The 19,920-nt window shown below is 39.1% G+C and overlaps 1 protein-coding gene across 1 annotated transcript in view; it reads right to left on the bottom strand.

Annotated features, from left to right (window-relative positions):
- Positions 1–19,214, bottom strand: part of LOC125099118 (guanylate-binding protein 6-like) — a 34,340-nt gene extending 15,126 nt beyond the window's left edge. Inside the window, 2 exon segments of the mRNA XM_047728490.1 lie at positions 3,995–4,209; positions 19,186–19,214. Of these exon segments, the coding sequence (XP_047584446.1) occupies positions 3,995–4,182 (188 nt within the window). The 5' untranslated portion in view covers positions 4,183–4,209; positions 19,186–19,214.
- Between the last annotated feature and the right edge of the window lie 706 nt (positions 19,215–19,920).

The raw sequence follows: 19,920 nt of genomic DNA, 5'->3' as shown, positions 1-19,920 counted from the left end.
GGGTTTAGGGTTTCTTTCTTGTTCTTTCTCCAGCTCCTTTAGGTGTAGGGTTAGGTTGTGTACCTGAGACCTTTCTTGTTTCTTGAGAAAGGCTTGTACCGCTATATATTTTCCTCTCAGGACTGCCTTTGTTGTGTCCCACAGATTCTGAACTGTTGTGTTTTCATTTTCATTTGTTTCCATAATTTTTTTCAATTCTTCTTTGATTTCCTGGTTGACCCATTCATTCTTTAGAAGGATGCTGTTTAGTCTCCATGTATTTGGGTTCTTTCCAAATTTCCTCTTGTTATTGAGTTCTAGCTTTAGAGCATTGTGGTCTGAAAATATGCAGGGAATGATCCCAATCTTTTGATACCGGTTGAGACTTGATTTAGGACCAAGAATGTGATCTATTCTGGAGAACGTTCCATGTGCACTAGAGAAGAATGTGTATTCTGTTGCTTTGGGATGAAATGTTCTGAATATATCTGTGATGTCCATCTGGTCCAGTGTGTCATTTAAGGCCTTGATTTCCTTGTTGATCTTTTGCTTGGATGATCTGTCCATTTCAGTGGAGTGTTAAAATCCCCTACTATGATTGTATTCTTGTTGATGTGTTTCTTTGATTTTGTTATTAATTGGTTTATATAGTTGGCTGCTCCCACGTTAGGGGCATAGATATTTAAAATTGTTAGATCTTCTTGTTGGACAGTTCCTTTGAGTATGATATAGTGTCCTTCCTCATCTCTTATTATAATCTTTGGCTTAAAATCTAATTGATCTGATATAAGGATTGCCACTCCTGCTTTCTTCTGATGTCCATTAGCATGGTAAATTCTTTTCCACCCCCTCACTTTAAACCTGGAGGTGTCTTCGGGTGTAAGATGAGTTTCTTGTAGGCAACATATAGATGGTTTTTGTTTTTTTATCCATTCTGATACCCTGTGTCTTTTGATTGGGGCATTTAGCCCATTAACATTCAGGGTAAGTATTGAGAGATATGAATTTAGTGCTATTGTATTGCCTGTAAGGTGACTGTTATTGTATATTGTCTCTGTTTCTTTCTGATCTACTACTTTGAGGGTCTCTCTTTGCTTAGAGGACCCCTTTCAATATTTCCTGTAGAGCTGGTTTGGTATTTGCAAATTCTTTCAGTTTTTGTTTGTCCTGGAAGCTTTTAATCTCTCCGTCTATTTTCAATGATAGCCTAGCTGGATATAGTATTCTTGGCTGCATGTTTTTCTCATTTAGTACTCTGAATATATCATGCCAGCTCTTTCTGGCCTGCCAGGTCTCTGTGGATAAGTCTGCTGCCAATCTAATATTTTTACCATTGTATATTACAGACTTCTTTTCCCGGGCTGCTTTCAGGATCTTTTCTTTGTCACTAAGACTTGTCAATTTTACTATTAGGTGACAGGGTGTAGACCTATTCTTATTGATTTTGAGGGGGGTTCTCTGAACCTCCTGGATTTTGATGCTTGTTCCCTTTGCCATATTGGGGAAATTCTCTCCAATAATTCTCTCCAATATACCTTCTGCTCCCCTCTCTGTTTCCTCTTCTTTTGGAATCCCAATTATTCTAATGTTGTTTCGTCTTATGGTGTCACTTATCTCTCGAATTCTCCCCTCATGGTCCAGTAGCTGTTTGTCCCTCTTTTGCTCAGCTTCTTTATTCTCTGTCATTTGGTCTTCTATATCGCTAATTCTTTCTTCTGCCTCATTTATCCTAGCAGTGAGAGCCTCCATTTTTGATTGCACCTCATTAATAGCTTTTTTGATTTCAACTTGGTTAGATTTTAGTTCTTTTATTTCTCCAGAAAGGGCTTTTATATCTCCCGAGAGGGTTGCTTTAATATCTTCCATGCCTTTTTCAAGTCCGGCTAGAACCTTAATATCATCATTCTGAACTCTATATCTGACATATTACCAATGTCTGTATTGATTAGGTCCCTAGCCTTTGGTATTGCCTCTTGTTCTTTTTTTTGTTGTGAATTTTTCCGCCTTGTCATTTTGTCCAGATAAGAGTTTATGAAGGAGCAAGTAAAATACTAAAAGGGTGGCAACAACCCCAGGAAAATATGCTTTAGCCAAATCAGAAGAGATCCTGAATTGTGAGGGGGGAGAAAGGGGATAAAAAGGGGTTCAGAAAGAAAGAAAAAAAAAAACTATTAAAAAAAAGAAAGCCGATAAAGAAAAAAATATAAAAAGAGGAAAAAATATATATATATTAGATAAACTATTTAAAAAACGTTAAAAAAAAGAAAATGGTAAAAGTTAAAAAAAATTTAGCAGAAGAAGAGAAAAAGAAAAAAAAAATTGAAAAAGAAAAAAAAATTAAATTAACTGCAAGGCTAAAAATATCATGGGGAGAAAGCCATGAGTTCCATGCTTTGCTTTCTTCTCCTCTGGAATTCCGCCGTTCTCCTTGGTAGGTGAACTTGGTCCTGGCTGGGTTTCCCGTAGATCTTCTGGGGGAGGGGCCCGTTGTAGTGATTCTCAAGCGTCTTTGCCCCAGGCGGAGTTGCACCGCCCTTACCCGGGGCCGCGCTGAGTCATCCGCTCGGGTTCGCTTTCGGGAGCTTTTGTTCCCTGAGCGCTTTCCGTAGAGTCCGGAGGACGGGAATAAAGATGGCGGCCTCCCGGTCTCCGGCCCGGAGGAGCCGAGAGCCCGGGGCCCCACTCCTCAGTGCGCCCTCAGAGAACAGTGCCAAATGACTCTCGTCACCCTGGCCTCCGGCCGCGCTCCGAGCCGACCGAGCCTGCGACCGGTTCAAGGCAACCCTGAGCTGAGAGTCACTCCTCGGCTCTGTCTCTGCAGCCGGCTTCCCCGTTCTAATACCGGTAAGCTCTGCGACACTGAGACACCCCCGATCCTTCTGCGACCCTGCGGGACCTGAGGCCGCGCTTACCCCGCCTGGGCTTCACCCCAGTTAAGCCTCTGGAGCGATGTCCCTCAGCAGAACAGACTTTTAAAAGTCCTGATTTTGCTCCGTTGCTCCGCCGCTCGCCGGGAGCCGGCCCCTCCCCCCGCGGTCTATCTTCCCGTCGCTTTGGATTCACTTCTCCGCCAGTCCTACCTTGCAGAAAGTGGTTGATTTTCTGTTTCTGGAATTGCTGTTCTTCTTCTCTTCAATCTCCCGTTGGATTTGTAGGTGTTTGCAATCTTTAGATAAGCTATTTAGCTGATCTCCCGCTACCCGAAGTAGTCTCAGCCTGCTACTTCTCCGCCATCTTGACTCCTCCCCCAGGAAAAACTTTTAAGATGATATTTGTTGTGGGATAATTGAGCACAAAGATCAAGAAAGAATTTTTGAGATGTTTCAAGGTGTGCAACTTAGTAAGTTTATTCAGGTAGCATGGGGACAGGACCTGTGGGCAGAAAGAGCTGTAGTTTTGCTGTATGAAACTGGTGGTTATATGCTTATGACTCAAGAGGAAGGGGATGTGCAGGGAATATTAGATCATAAATATTTCTTTGAATTTCTACTTGTAAAACTATTCTCACAAGGATTCTCTGATGCTTATCATTCAGTTCAATATCAACTATTGGTGAGAGGCACAGGAAGCCAGGAGACCCATTCAGCACATATTTGATTTTTAACGGAACTATGCAAGCTATAGGTCAGCCTTCTGGGCTTAAGGTGAACATTTTTCTGCTTCTATCCCTCCTCAATAGATATTCAAACATCTTTATATGTTGATGGGAATATCCCATAAAAAAGCAAATGTATTTCAAGAGAGAGGAGATACAATTATAAGAGCCCAGTACTCGATCAGGTTAAGAAGGCAGGATCCTGAGCATTAGTAGGGGAGATTTTCCTTAACAGTAGTAAAACAGCATGGTAACAGATTACAATAAGAGTAATTTAATGGTGAGAATTAGAATCAGAAGGTTGGTTGATAGTGAGGAGTTTGGTTCTCCTTTCTTGTGACCAGGGAAAAAAAAACTAAAGGCATAAGAGATACAGCTAGAGGTAACCAGTTGGCCCCAGGCTGAGTACAATACTCATCTTGGTTCTGTCCCGCAAGACGGTTCATCAAGTAGGACTTGCCAGTACGATACAGTCCTACAATGGCCACCACCACTACTGGTTGAGAAATACCTTCAAGAATCTGTATAGCTGTCTGGTTCACTGACAGCTGCATATTGTTGTTTTTCACCAGACAAATGGGGGCCGTCATATGGGGTCCAGATGCCATGGCAACCTGCCAACCTAAAAAAGCCTCCTAGTAGAAATAAGATTACAAAGTCATTCTCTGACTTGGAGTTATCCAAAGCACTCATCAGTTTAGGACTAGGTGAAACTTCTGTACTTTCTATGAGACAAAATATAACCTAGAGTTACCAGACTGCAGAGAGCTTCCTCTATTACTCGCCCAAATCCTTGATATTAGTGAAGAAACATGGAGTATTGTTATTCTCCAAAGTTTTGCTTCAATAGTAATAATAAAATTCATGCAATTGTTACTGTCACTGAGGGCCTCCAATATACTAGGCCCTGTGATACATACCTTAATACCCAGCCTCACTGATACTTACAAGAACCTACAAGTTAGAAATTATTATACCCACTTTGCAAGAAAATTAAATGAGTCTAACAAAAGCTGAGTAAGACATGGAGCCAGGATTAAAACTATACAACTGAGCAAAATGGCAAGCTAGGAAACTCTAAGCTCCAAGAAGATACCAAAAATAACCAAAACATTGGCTAGAATAATCTTATAGTGATTCTGTAAAGAGTGTCAAATATCTAAAGCAACCAAGGAAGCATCCAATTAAGAAACACACACACACACACATTAGAATGGTAGGAAATTCTGTGGTGTTTTTGCTTGTCTTTGGCCCACACACTCCCTGGTGTGATATTAGTCTTGGTCTGGAGTAGGTGGCAACCCAGTTCTCACTTTTCTCCTTTGACCCAGAGGTAACAGAGCAGACCTTGTTCACAGTGTTCTGATCTGTCTGGGGTTTACCTCCTCAAGTCTCTATTTCATGTCACATAGATCTCAGCGAGAAGCAGGGGCCAGGAATGTGGTAGTATAACTTGGATTTCATGTGGAAAGAAGCAATGGCTTTGGTTTCAGGGGATTGCTCATGAAAACTGAAGAGAAATGGATCTACAGATTCCTGACACAAGAGATTACCAGAGAAGACAAAACAGACCATCTTGGGCTGTAGTTCAGTTCCCACTTTCCTCCTTTAGACTGGATGGAGCAGAGCAGACTATGTTTATAATGTTCTAATCTCTTCTGAGCTGCCTGAAGGACTAGTCTTTGTTTCACCTAAATCAAATCTCAGACAGGAAGAAGCAATGGGCATTGTTTGGAAAGCTGAAAGGAGACTGACCTGGCAAGATATTATGAGTGTGTGATATTGTGATTTATAATAAGAAGTATATATTTGGTTTTTGTCCCTGCTCCTGACACACAGCTTCCAAAACACATTTAATTTCACAAGCAATGAAAGTAATGGAAGTAACTTTTGTTATAATATTTGGTCTTTTGTCCCTGGTTCCTAAGATAGGTCCAGAGCGAAGAAGGTGAAAGAAGTGTCTTCTGTTAATACATAGTAAGAACCTTTCAACTATACCCATGTTTACATCAATAGGATGATTTTGAAGAGCCCCTGGATGACCACCAAATGAAGGCTAGTTGCTAGGGGAACTGACCATGTGATTAGAGAGTTGGAACTTTCAGCCTCATTTCCCAGCCTCTGGGGAAGGGAGAAGGGCTGAAGGTTGAGTTAATCACTAGTGGCCAATGATTTACTCCACAATGCCTATTTAAGGAAGACTCCATTAAAAAACAAACAAACAGGGGCGCCTGGGTGGCTCAGTGGGTTAAAGCCTCTGCCTTCGGCTCAGGTCATGATCCCAGGGTCCTGGGATCGAGCCCCGCATTGGGCTCTCTGCTCGGCAGGGAGCCTGCTTCCTCCTCTCTCTCTGCCTGCCTCTCTGCCTACTTGTGATCTCTGTCTGTCAAATAAATAAATAAAATATTAAAACAAACAAACAAAAAAACCCTAACTGAAGGGGTTTAAAGAACTTTCAGGTTGGTGAATATGTGCAGGTACTCAGAGGGTAGTGTGCCCAGAAAGAGCATGGAAGCTCCTCACACTTTTCTTGGTACCTTGCCCTATGCATTTCTTTCACTTTACTCTTCTGGGGTTGGTTTCTTTCTTTCTTTCTTTCTTTCTTTCTTTCTTTCTTTCTTTCTTTCTTATAAATCAGCAATCTAGTGAGTAAACTGTTTTTCATGAGTTCTGGAAGCTGTTCTAGCAAAGTACTGAATGTGGAGTACAGATGGAGAACATAGCCAGTCAGAAGCACAGGTGAAAGCTGGAATTGAGATTGGCACCTGAAGTGGGGCAGTCTTGTGGGACTGTGCCCTTACCTTGTAGGGCATGCACTAACTTCAGACTGTTTGTGTCAGAATTACTTACTGCGGAAAATTGCCCATATATGTGGTGACCAGAAGTGAGGTATGGAGAACAGTGTTGCGAGAAATAGAATTTTTTCCCTTTTCAGGGTAGAGACAAACAATAGACCATCAAAGGCCCCAAGGAGATTTTCAGAGGGTAATTAAGACATTTAAAAGCAGCAAGTATATGGGGAGATTGAAAAAGCCACACATAAGCTCAGGTAGGATGCATGCTCAGAAAAGCCCTAAAAAGACTTTTAAGGTTTCTCCTTAGGTTAAGCCTAAGGCTCAAGACCAAGACCCAGCTAATGAGCAAAGACTTCCTTAGTACAAAAGCTGTATACAAAGAATGGAAAAGGTTGCTGTTTCTATAAATGACCAGTTTTCAACAGAAACAGCAAAAATCACAAGGCATGCAGAGAAATAAGAAAATGCAGCCCATTCAAAGGAAGTAAACAAATGTGGCAGGAAACATCCCTGAAGAAACACAAGCATCGCATGTTCTAGGCAAAGACTAAAGTAATTTTCTTAACTATGCTCAAAAAGCTAAAGGGAAACACAACTAAAGTAAATCGGGAAAATGATATGTAAACAAAATTAGTCCAGTCATAGTGTGGTACTGGCATAAAGATAGGCATATTGACTAATGGAATAGAACAGAGAGACCGGAAATAAACCCTCCCATATATGGCCAAATGATTTTTGACAAGCCGCTGAGATCATTCAGTGGGGAAAGCACAGTGTTTTCAAGAAGCGGTACTGGGGAAATTTGATATTCACATGCAACAGGATGAAGTTGGACCACTATTTTAACACCATATATAAAAATTATCTCAAAACATATCAAAGATTTAAGCAGAAGAGATGAAACTACAAAAACTCATAGAAGCAATCACAGGAGAAAACCTTCGTGGTACTGGATTTGACAATGATATTTTTGGATAGGACACCAAAGTCGTGATCAAAATATGAATAATTGGTAAATAGGACTTCATCAACATTAATAATTTTTGTGCATCAAAGAGCACCCTCAACAGAGTAACAAGGAAACCCACAGAATAAAAGAAGAAACCTGCATATCATGAATTTGGCAAGGGATTAATACCCAGAATCTATAAGAACTCTTCCAACTCAGTAATAACAACAAAAACAATGCAATTCAAAAATGGGCAAAGGACTCAGACAAGAAGATATACATTTATGCAATAGATACATGAAAAGATGTTCAACATCACTAATCATTATGAGAATACAAATCAAAACCACAGTGAGGTACAACTTCACACCCATTAGGATGGCTATTATTAAACAAGTGAAAACAAAGCAAACAAACAGCAAACAACTAGCACTGACCATGTTGTAGAGAAATTGGAACCCTTGTTCATTGCTGGAAGGCATATAAAATGTTACAACCACTGTGGAAAAAACTATGCTGGTTACCCCCAATACTGATCATAGAAATACCATTTGATCTAGCAATTCCACATCAGGGCACATGTACAAAAACATTAAAAGCAGGGACTCCAAACTCAACACCCAAAAAACAGATAATCCTGTCAAAAGATCCACAGATGACATGAACAGACACTTCTCCAAAGAAGACACACAAATGGCTAGCAGATACATGAAAAAAATGTTCATCATCATTAGCCATCAGGGAAATTCAAATCAAAACCATATTGAGATACCACCTTGTACCAGTTAGAATGGCAAAGATTAACAAGACAGGAAACAACAAATGTTGGAGAGGATGTGGAGAAAGGGGAACACTCTTACACTGTTGGTGTAACCCTCTTACACTGTTGGAATGCAAGTTGTGCAGCTACTTTGGAAAACCATGTGGGGATTCCTCAAAAAATTAAAAATAGAGCTACCCTATGACTCTGCCATTGCAGTACTAAGTATTTACTCCAAAGATACAGATGTAGTGAAAAGAAGGGCCATATGTACCCCAATGTTCACAGCAGCAATGTTCACAATCACCAAACTTTGGAAAGAGCCAAGATGCCCTTCATCAGATGAATGGATAAAGATGTGGTCCATATATACAATGGATTATTAGGATTATTGCTCAGTCATCAGAAAGGATGAATATCCAACTTTTGTATCAACATGGACAAGACTGGAGGAGATTATGCTGAGTGAAATAAAATAAGTAAAGAAAGTCGATTATCGTATGTTTTCATTTACTTGTGGAACATAAGGAATAATGTGGAGGACATAGAAGGAAAGGGAAAGTGGATGGGGGGAATTGGGAGGGGGAAATGAACCATGAGAGACTATGGACTCTGAGAAACAAACAGAGGGTTTTAGAGGAGAGGGATGGGGGGATGGGTGGGTCTGGTGGTGGATATTAAGGACGCATGATTTGCACAGAGCACTGGGTGTAGTACATAAACAATGAATCTTGGAACACTGAAAAAATAAAATTAAATTAAAAAAAAATTAAAAATAAAAGGAGGGACTCAAACAGATTTTGTACACCAGTGTTCATAGCAGCAGTATTCACAGTAGCCAAGAGGTGAAAACATCCATCAGGGGATGGTTGATCAACCAAATGTGTCATAGTCATACAATGGAATATTTTTCAGCTGTAAAAAAAAATGAAATTCTGATACATGCTACAGCATTGATGAACCTTGAAGATATTATTCTAAAGTGAAATAAGCCAGACACGGAGGACAAATATTGCATGATTCCACTTATAAGAAGTACCTAAAATAGTCAAATGCATAGAGACAAGAAGTAGAGTAGTGTTTACCATGGGCAGAAGGCAGGGGAATAGGGAGTTATTGTTCAAAGGGTACTGAGTTTCCCTTTGAGATGAAAAAAATCTCTGGAGACAAATAGTGTTAATAGTTGCATAACAATGAGAATGTATTAGTGTCACTGAACTGTACTCTTAAAATGGTTAAAATCGTACATTTTATTATATATATATATATACATATATATATATATATATATATATAAAATCTTAATTTTTAAAATGTTTTTTAAAAACACAACTGGATAATCCATTTCTCTGTCACATGTTACTACAGCCACTTACTGGGCAGAATAGTCTTCCTCAAAGACATTGATCATCCTGTCAGTTCCTTTATCAGTAGATTAACCTATATAGCTTTCTTGTCATGATCACATATCACAATGTGCTCTCTAATGCTTTCGTGTGAACTCTGTGCTCATCTTCATCTGCAGGTTGACAAGTGCCGGGAATGGGAGTGGTAAGTGGAATGATCAGTCTAAAGAATGTAGCATCCCTTTCAACCAGGGAAGGCAGGATAATATCCTGAATCTTAAGAGATACAGGCTGAAGTTCTTAGCAGAGGGTCAGGTTCTTTACAAATTACTCCTATAAATGAGAACAAAAATAAAAATTCAGATACCATTTTACATTCTATGGGGACATAGGTACATATATGTATATGAAAGATAAAGCAAATGTAGCAAAATGTCACCAGTGGATAAATCTAGGTAAAAGGGGGATGCCTGGGTGGCTCAGTGGATTAAGCCTCTGCCTTCAGCTCAGGTCATGATCTCAGGGTCCTGGGATCGAGTCCCGCATCGGGCTCTCTGCTTGGCAGGGAGCCTGCTTCCTCCTCTCTGTCTCTCTGCCTGCCTCTCTGCCTGCTTGTGATCTCTGTCTGTCAAATAAATAAATAAAATCTTAAAAAAAAAATCTAGGTAAAAGGTATATGGGATTCTCTTGTAATTGTTTTTCAAGGTAAAGTTTAATATAAAAAATTAAATATCAAAAGGACAATTTTGCAGGGGAGGAGTTAAGATGGTGGAGGAGGAGGGGACTCTAAGTTTCTCTAGTTCTTGAATACAGCTAGATAGTTATCAAAGCATACTGAACAGCTGTGAAATCAGTCAGAACAATGAGAAAAGAAATGCCGCAGTTCTATAAATCGAAAAGGTATCACTTTTTGGAAGGTAGGAGGTGCAAAGACTTGAATACAGGGTGATATGTGGGAGGATATCACAGAAGGGAGGGAACCTGCTTAAAGAGGCTGACAAAGTATAAGCAGTGGAGTGCAAAATTGGAACTTTAGAAGTCTGCTGCATGCAGTGGGGTATATCCCTGGCTTAAAGGTGCTCAGGTGGTGAAGTGGGTCTGAATCTCAGGTAGTCAGTGTGGTCTCAGGATCCCCAGGATCACAAGAAGGGCAGGAGTTCCTGAGTGCAGCAAACCGCCCAGGCATAGGAGCAGGTTAATCAGCTAAGAACAGCAAGTCTAGGTGTCTTTCTGCTTGGTGTTGCCATAGACTGTGAACCACTGCAGTGTTGTCCAAATGCCTTCCTGGCAGGCACCCAGCATAAGACACAAGCCCAGAGAGACCCCCTCTCTCCCCTGGGGAGGAACAGTGCAGGTCCTCAGGAGTCCATAAAATTTTGAGTTTTGAAACTCTAACACTGAGATAAAAATGCTTAGTCACAGGCAAGGTGAACACAGAGTTTGGACAGAAACTGGGGAGATAAGAGTGATTGGATGCTTTTCTGTGAGGGCAGACTGAAGAGTGGGGGATAGAAACTTTCAGCTCAGGGCCTAGAAGTCCCAGACCACCATTTTCATCATCAGTCTCAGTGGGGAAAGCCTTCACAAACAGCACCACCTAGTGCAAGCCAGAGCCACTTACACTGAGCGAGGCCCCCTGGCAAGGGAGGTGCATTTATACAAGGGCAAGCACACCTGAGAATTAGGGCAACTGACCCCTCCTCCAGAAGACTGGCAGAAACAACTGGCCCACACCAATTATACTGATCATAGAGAGTTGCAAAGCTTCAACCCTTGAGGGAAACAGCATGTTGAATCCATGGGATATATTTTTTTTATTCTTAAGACTTTCAGTATTATTTTTTCAGCCATTTTCTTATTTTTTCTATTCTTTTTTATCCTTTTTTAATTTTTACTTATATATATATATATTAGATTTTTTAATTTTTTGTTTCTTTTCACTGTATTTAAAAGAAAATTTGTATACATATAACCTTTTTTTCTTATTTTGGGATCTGGTTTCTTTTAACAAGCTGCCCAAACCACACCCAGGATCTAGTTTTTTTGTTTTGTTCTGCTTTGTTTCTTTTCTGTTTTTTTCTTGTTTTGTATTGCCTTTTTTTTTCTGGTTTGTTTTGTTCTTATTTGTTGTCATTTTGGTTATTGCCATATTTTCTCTTTCTCTCTTATTCTTTTCTGGACAAAGTGATGAGATGGAGAAATTCACCCCAAAAGAAAGAACAGGAGGTAGTACCTACTGCCAGAGATTTAATCAATACAGATATAAGTAAGATGTCTGAACTAGAATTTTTTAAAACTATTATAAAAATAATACCTGGACTTGAAAACAAACAAACAAACAAACAGAGAATCCCTTACTGAAGAAATAAAAGAACTAAAAATCTAGTTGGGCTAAGATTAAAAATGCTATTACCAAGATGCTGTCCCAAATGGAGCCTCTACAAGCAGAAGAGCAAATCAGTGATATAGAAGATAAAAGGATAGAAAATAAGAAAGGTGAAAATAAGAGAGAAAGGTTAAAGTAAAACAATTATATCATAAAGGGAGACTTATAAAACTCTGTGATTCCATAAAGCAAAATAATATCCAGATAATAGGTGTTCCAGAAGATGAAGGCAGGGAGAAAGGGAGAGAAGGTTTATTTGAACAAATTATAATTGAGAACTTCCCTAATCTGGGCATTCAAGTCCAGGAGGCTGCCATGGTCAAAATCAATAAAAATAGGTTAACACCTCTACATATAATAGTGAAGCTTGAAAATTTCAAAGGTAAAGAGAAAATCCTGAAAGCCGCTTGGGGCAGGAGGTCCATAACCTACTAGGGTAGAAACATAAGGCTAGAGTAGAACCATCCACAGAAATCTGCCATGCCAGAAAGTACTAGGATGATATACTCACCATGCTAAATGGGAAAAATATGCAGCCAAGAACACTTTATTCAGCAAGGCTCTCATTCAGACTAGAAAGGAAGATAAAGACTTCAGGACAAACAAAAACTAAAGGAATTTCTGAACACTACACCAGCTCTTCAAGAAATATTAAAGGGGACCTTTGGGGCAGAGAGAGGGCCCAACAAAGACCAGAGAGAAAAAGAGACAATTTACAAGAACAGTGACTTACAGGTAATACAATGGCACCAAATTCATATCTTTCAATAGTTACTCTGAATGTAAATGGATTAAATGCTCCAAACAAAAGACAGAAGGTATCAGAATGGATTAAAAAACAAAACAAACCAACAAAAACCACAATCCATTGATATGCTGTTTATAAGAGACCATTTTAGACCTGAAGACACTTCCAGATTGAAAATGAGTGTGAGGAGAACCATTTATCATGCCAATGGACATTAGACGAAAGCTAGAGTAGCAAACCTTATATCAGACAAGCTAAATTTTCAACCAAAGTCTGTAATAAGAGATGAAGAAGGACACTATATCATAATAAAATGGTCTATCGTCAAAAAGATCTAACAGTTATAAATATTTATGCCCCCATATTGGGAGCACCCATATATATATAAACCAATTAATAACAGAACTAAACAAATTCATTGATAATAATACAATAGCAGTAGGGGACTTTAACACCCTGCTCACAGCAATGGACTCATCATCTAAGCATATCAGCAAGGAAACAAGGGCTTTGCATGACACACTGGACCAGATGGACTTAACCAATATTCAGAGCAATTCATACTAAAGTAGCAGAATACTCACTCTTCTCAAGTACACGTGGAACATTCTCCAGCATAGATCACATACTGGGTCACAAATCATGTCTCAACTGGTACAAAAAGATTGAGATTATATACATATTTTTTACTACAATGCTATGACACTTGAAGTCAACTACAAGAAAAAATTTGGAATGACCAAAAATAAATGGAGGTTAAAGGACATTCTACTAAAGAATGAATGGGTCAATCGGGAAATTGAAGAATTAAGAAAATACATGGAAACAAAAGAAAATGAAAACACAAAGGTTCAGAACCTTTGGGATGAAACAAAGGCAGTCTTTAGAGGGTAGTATATTGTAGTTCAGGTCGACCTCAAGAAGCAAGAAAAGTCTCAAATACACTACCTAACCTTACACCTAAAAGAGCTGAAAAAGAACAACTAACAAAGTTTAAACCCAGCAGGAGAAGAGAAATAATAAAGATCAGAGCAGAAATGAATCATATAGAAATCAAAAAGCTAATAGAACTGATCAATGAAACTAGGACTGAGTCTTAGAAAGAATGAATAAGATTGCTAAGCCCTAGTCAAACTTACCAAAAAGACAGAGAATCCAAATAAATAAAACCATTAATGAAAGTGGAGCAATCACAACTAACACCAAAGAAATACAATTAAAAGATAATATTATGAGCAATTATATGCCAATATATTAGGCAAGTTGGAAGAAATGTATGCATTTCTAAAAACATATAAACTACCAAAACTGAAATAAGAAGAAATAGAAAACCTGAACAGACCCCTAACCAGCAAAGAAATTGAATCACTAATATATGATCTCCCACAAAGGAGAGTCCGGGATGAGACAACCTCCCAGGAGAATTCTACCAAACATTTAAAGAATTATATTACCTCTTCTTCTGAAACTGTTTCAAAAAATTGAAATGGAAGGAAGACTTCCAAACTCCTTCTATGAGGCTAGTATTACCCTGACCCCAAAACTAGACAAGACCACACCAAAATGGATAGTTACAGACCAATATCCCTGATAAATATGGATGCTGAAATTCTCACCAAGATACTAATTAGTAGGATCCAACAGTACATTAAAAGGATTTTTTGCATCAACCAAGTCGGGTTTATTCCTCATCTGTAAGGATGGTTTGACATCGGCAAATCAATCAATGTGATATATTACATTAATAGAAGAAAGAAAAAGAACGTAGGATCCTCTCAATAGATACAGAAAAAGCATTTGACAAAATAGAGCATCCTTTCTTGATAAAAACCCTCTGCTGTTTTTTAGATAGAGGGAACATACCTCAATATCATAAAAGCCATTTATGAACAACCCACAGCAAATATCATGCTCAGAGGGTAAAAACTCTGTTTTTGCCCCAAGGTCAGGAATATGGCAGTAATGTCCACTTTTACCATTGTTGTTTAACATAGTACGGGAAGTCCTAGCCCCAGCAATCAGACAACAAAGAGAAATAAAAGGCATCCAAACTGGCAAAGAAGAAGTCAAACTTTCAGTCTTTGCAGATGACATGATACTCTCTATTTAAAACCCGAAAGACTCCACAGAAAATTGATCAAACTGATACAGCAATTCACCAAAGTCACCGGATATCAAATCAATGCACAGAAGTCAGTTGCATTTCTATACACTAACAATGAAACAGAAGAAAGAGAAATCAAGGAATTGATTCCATTTCCAATAGCAACAAAAACCATAAGATACCTAGTAATAAACCTAACCAAAGACTAAAGGATCTGTACTCTAGAAACTACAGAACATTTATGAAAGAAATGGAGGAAGACACAAAGAGATGGAAAAATATTTCACACTCATGGATTGGAAGAAAACTATTGTTAAAATGTCTATGCTACCTAAAGCAATCTACACATTCAGTGCAATCCCTATCAAAACATCATCAACATTTTTCACAGAGCTGGGACAAATAATCCTAAAATTTCTATGGAACCAAAAATGACCCTGAATAGCCAAAGGAATATTGAAAAAGAAAACCAAAGCTGGAGGCATCACAGTTCTGGACTTCAAACTGTATTACAAAGCTGTAATCATAAAGACAGTATGGTACTGACATAAAAACAAACACATAGGGGCACCTGGGTGGCTCAGTGGTTAAAGCCTCTGCCTTCGGCTCAGGTCATGATCTCAGGGTCCTGGGATCGAGCCCCACATCGGGCTCTCTGCTCACAGCGGGGGGCCTGCCTCCTCCTCCTCTCTCTCTCTGCCTGCCTCTCTGCCTACTCATGATCTGTCGGTCAAATTAAAAAAAAAAAAAAAAAAACATAGATCAATGGAACAGAAAGAGAACCCAGAAAGGGACCCTCAGTGCTATGGCCAACTAACCTTTGACAAAGCAAGAAAGAATACCCAATGGAAAAAAGGCAGTATCTTCAACAAATAGTGTTGGGGAAATTGGACCACCACAAGTGGAAGAATGAAACTGGACCACTTTCTCTCACTATACACAAAAATTAACTCAAAGTGGATGAAAGACCTAAATGTGAGACAGGAATCCATCAAAATCCTACAGAAGAACACAGGCAACAACCTCTGTGATCTTGGCCTCAGAACCTTCTTGCCAGATTCATCTCTAAAGGCAAAAGAGACAAAAGCAAAAATGAACTATTGGGACTTCATCAGGAGAAAAAGATCTTGCATAGCAAAGGAAACAGTCAACAAAACTAAAAGTCAACTTATGCAATGGGAAAAGTTATTTACAGATGTCTTGTCAGATAAAGGGTTAGTATCCAAAATCTATGAAGAACTTATCAAACTCAACAACCCCCCCCCAAAAAAAAACTAATCCAGAAAGTGGGCAGAAGATGAACAGACATTTCTCCAAAAAAGTCATACAGATGGCCAGCAGACACATGAAAAAATGCTCCACATCACTAGCCATCAGGGAAATACAAATCAAAACCACAATGAGATACCACCTCACACTGTTCAGAATGGCTAAAATTAATAAGTCAGGAAATGACAGATGTTGGTGAGGATACAGAGAAAGGGGAACCCTCCTGCACTGTTGGTGGGAATGCAAGCTGGTGCAGCCACTCTGGAAAACCGTCTGGAGGTTCCTCAAAAAGTTAAAAAGAGAGCTACCCTGCAGCCCAGCAATTGCACTATTAGGTGTTTATCCAAAGGATACAAATGTATTGATCCGAAGGGGCACCTGCACCCCAGTGTTTGTGCAGCAATGTCCACAATAGCCAAACTAGGGAAAGAGCTTGGATGTGCATTAGCAGTTGAATGGATAAAGAAGATGTGGTGTATATATAAAATGGAATATTATTCAACCCTCAAAATAATGAAATTTTGCCATTTGCAATGATGTGGAATGAGAGGGTATTATGCTAAGCAAAATAAGTTAGTGAGAGAAAGACAAATACCATGTGATCTCACTCATATATGGAATTTAAGAAACAAACATGAACATAGGGAAGGAAAGGGAAAATAAAATTAGATGAAAATAGAGGAGGCAAACCATAAGAGATGCTGAATTCTAGGAAACAGACAGGATTGTTAGAGGGGAGTTAGGTGAGAGGAAGGGGTAACTGAATGATGGGCATTAAGGAGGGCACATGACATATGAGCACCGGATGTTATATGCAACTGATGAATCACTAAATTCTACTCCTGAAACTAATAATACAATATGTATTAACTAAATTGATTTTAAAAAGAATTGTTTTAAAAGTACAGTTTTGGTATCTTGGCATATTTTTTATTATATTGTATTCAGATAGTTTTCTATAATATTGAGGAGTTATATAAAATTTTTGGATATAAAAGACTCCATTTTGAAGCTCCATTTTCTTCTCCAAATAGTGAACTTCTTAAGTGGTTTAGACTGCCAACAGTTTTCAAGAAATTGAAAAATTTCTCATAAAATTTCAGCAGAGCAACTGACGTTGGATCATAAGAGGACAGTAAAGTTAATGTATACTAGGGACAGCTTCATTCAAAAGCACCAGTAACATCATCAATTAAGATGGTAATCAGAAGCAGCTCAACAAAGGAGCGCCAAATTAGTGTTTTTCCTCTTCTCTTATCTAAATCATCTAATTGTCCCTTCCTTCTTTCTCATAAAATCCCAGTGCTTTTCCTACATAAGCAGGACACTTTCTCATCACTTTAGAATCTGGCTCCCCAAATTACAATTCTGAGACCCCAGTAAAGGCCTTTGTTCTTTTTCTGTTTTAACTCCTTTTCTCGGTTGACAATATGTATTTTTCATAATCAGAATATGTAAACATGCTATTATATTCAAATGTCTCCAGTATTCCGTTTTATATTTATATGTCACATATTCAAAAGGCATCTAACACCAGCTCTATCTTTGCTGCTTATGGCCTCTTAAACAAGGAACCTTACCTAGCTAAACCTAAGATTTTAAAGATAATTATAGGGGTAATGTGGATAAAATTATAGGTCCAACCTGGAGGATATTTTGATAACTATATTAGATACCATAAGCTTTTATCTTAGCATAGCATGCAGCACAAAATAGGATTTCAGTGTATGTTTGTTGAATAAATGGAGATTTATCTACCAACAATTGCATTGAGCAATTTGGTCCATTGGGCTCTGCATTTCAACCCACTCCACAAACTATAGATTTCTAAGAAACAAGGTCTACAAATAAATTCTTTGTCAGATCAGAACAGTGAGCAAGTTCCGACACACTGCTCCTGTCCCACCTCCTTCTGTCTGATTCTTCAGTGTGGAGAGCAATGAACGTGCAGGTAAAACAGAAGCCTTGAACAGCTACGTTGTAATGCCTGAAAGTGCACAGTCCCCTCCTTACAGAGAAGATTAGAGGAAGCTGAGGGAGATGTGGCAGGAACAACTGAACAACTTTATGAAAACAGGTCTGCAGTTTCCTAGCTGTGAATGAGCCACAGAGCTTTTTACTTCAAATGAGCAAAGTGCAACCGTTCGATCCTGTTCAGGACTGGCTTTCAACATTTGAACTGCCTAAGAATCATCCAAAGAAATTGTTAAACCCAGATTCTATACATTTAACAATTGGTACAAGTGCCTCTGATGTTCTTATGAAAAACAAACCAACAAACACCAGAGGGGGATAAGGAGACAGAGACAGACAGACTGACAAAATAGTTATTTTTAACTGATAAAGATCAGCAATGTGGGAACTAAATTTATTTCTACATGGAGATTTACAGAGCTCTCAATCTGAAGCTTTCTTAAGTTTGACTAATAGAAAGATCAGAAAGAAACTATCTCTTTAGATTATCATTGCCTGTAAGCTCCTTGATGGACACTGTCTTGTTCTATGAATTCTAATGCCTGCTACAGAGCCTGGTAAGAGTAAATTAGGGAGGCTCCCATGGGGACTCCTTCTACTCTACTTTCTGCTTTCCTGAGCTGACATTGTTCCTGAAGCAGCATATCCAGGGAGACATGATGCGCTTGGCTGTCCCTCTTGTAGCTGCTACTGTTTCAAATGGCAGAGCTGAGCTTCCCTAAAACTAAAGCCAGCCAAGACTCTCATGGGCCAGACAAAAGGCAACCTGCATTTCCTGCCCATTCCCTAATTGCTGCTTTGAGTCAGAGGTCAAGTATTGAGGGGTGCTTGGGTGGCTCAGTTGGTTAAGTTTTTGACCTCAGCTCAGGTCATGATCTTGGAGGTCCTGGGATCAAAACCTCCATCCAGCTCCACATTCAGTGGGAAGTCAGCTTGTCCCCTGTCTCTCCCCCAACTTGTGCTCTCTCTCTCTCTGAAACAGATATATAAAATCAGAAGGAAGGAAGGAAATAAAGAGAAGGGAAGGAAAGAAAGAGAAGGAATGGAAAGAAGGAGGGAGGGAGGGAAGGAAGGAAAGAAGAAAGGAAGAAAGGAAGGAAGGAAGGAAGGAAGGAAGGAAGGAAGGAAAAGAAAGAGAAAAAGAGAGAGAGGAAGAAAGGAAGGAAGAAAAGAAAGAGAAAGAAAAAAGAAAAGGAAAGGAAAGAAAAAAGAAAAAAGGAAATCAAGATATCAAGTCTTGAATTCAAGACAATGTTGCTGGTAAAAGGAGATGTATGTACCTTCCCTAGAGCACCAAGGGTCCAAGAATGGTTCTCAGCCTCTCACTGCTTGCTCACTTGCTTCGTCCACTCTTCTGCCCCTCCTTTATAAAATCCTTAAAAAACTGAGTAAGTTAGAAATTTCTACCATCTAAATCTTAAAACTGAAATTATGTGGGCACTTGGGTGGCCCTGTTGTTGAACAGCCAACTCTGATCTCAGCTCAGGTATGGATATCAGGGTTGTGAGTCCAGACCTTGTGTTGGACTCCACTCTGGGCATGGAGCCTATTTAAAAAAGAAAGCAAACAAATTTTAAAAAAACACCCTGAAATTGAAAGTAAAAATAGGTCAGGCACCCTGAATCACCAGACTAAAGCATGAATATGGATATTTAGTATAAGATAAGATGAGGTTAGAGAAACCCCACAGTTACTCAACAGACTTTAGTAAACACACTCCATCAGCTTTCTTTTGTCTTCCCCACCTTGGAGGGCTTTCCTGGCTTCCTTTCTTCATGAGTCTTTCTCAGTTGGCTGGAGTTTCCTTAGCGCACAAGAAAAATAGAAAATTCTCGGTGCAAAAGTAAGTAAAGCTGTATAAAGCAAGAATATTTAAACTATTTTTCTCTTAGTAGAAATTCCTGGATACTTTTCTTAGTGGAAAGCTTTTAACATTTTTTTAAAGACTTTATTTTATGTATTTATTTAGAGAGTGTACACGTGCAAGTAGGGGAAGGGGTAGAGGGAGAGGGAGA

This window comes from Lutra lutra, chromosome 4 (genome assembly GCF_902655055.1).
Source record: "Lutra lutra chromosome 4, mLutLut1.2, whole genome shotgun sequence".
Classification (NCBI taxonomy): Eukaryota; Metazoa; Chordata; class Mammalia; order Carnivora; family Mustelidae; genus Lutra; species Lutra lutra.
The sequence above is the reverse complement of the archived record's forward strand: the minus strand, read 5'-3'. Positions and strand labels throughout refer to the sequence as shown.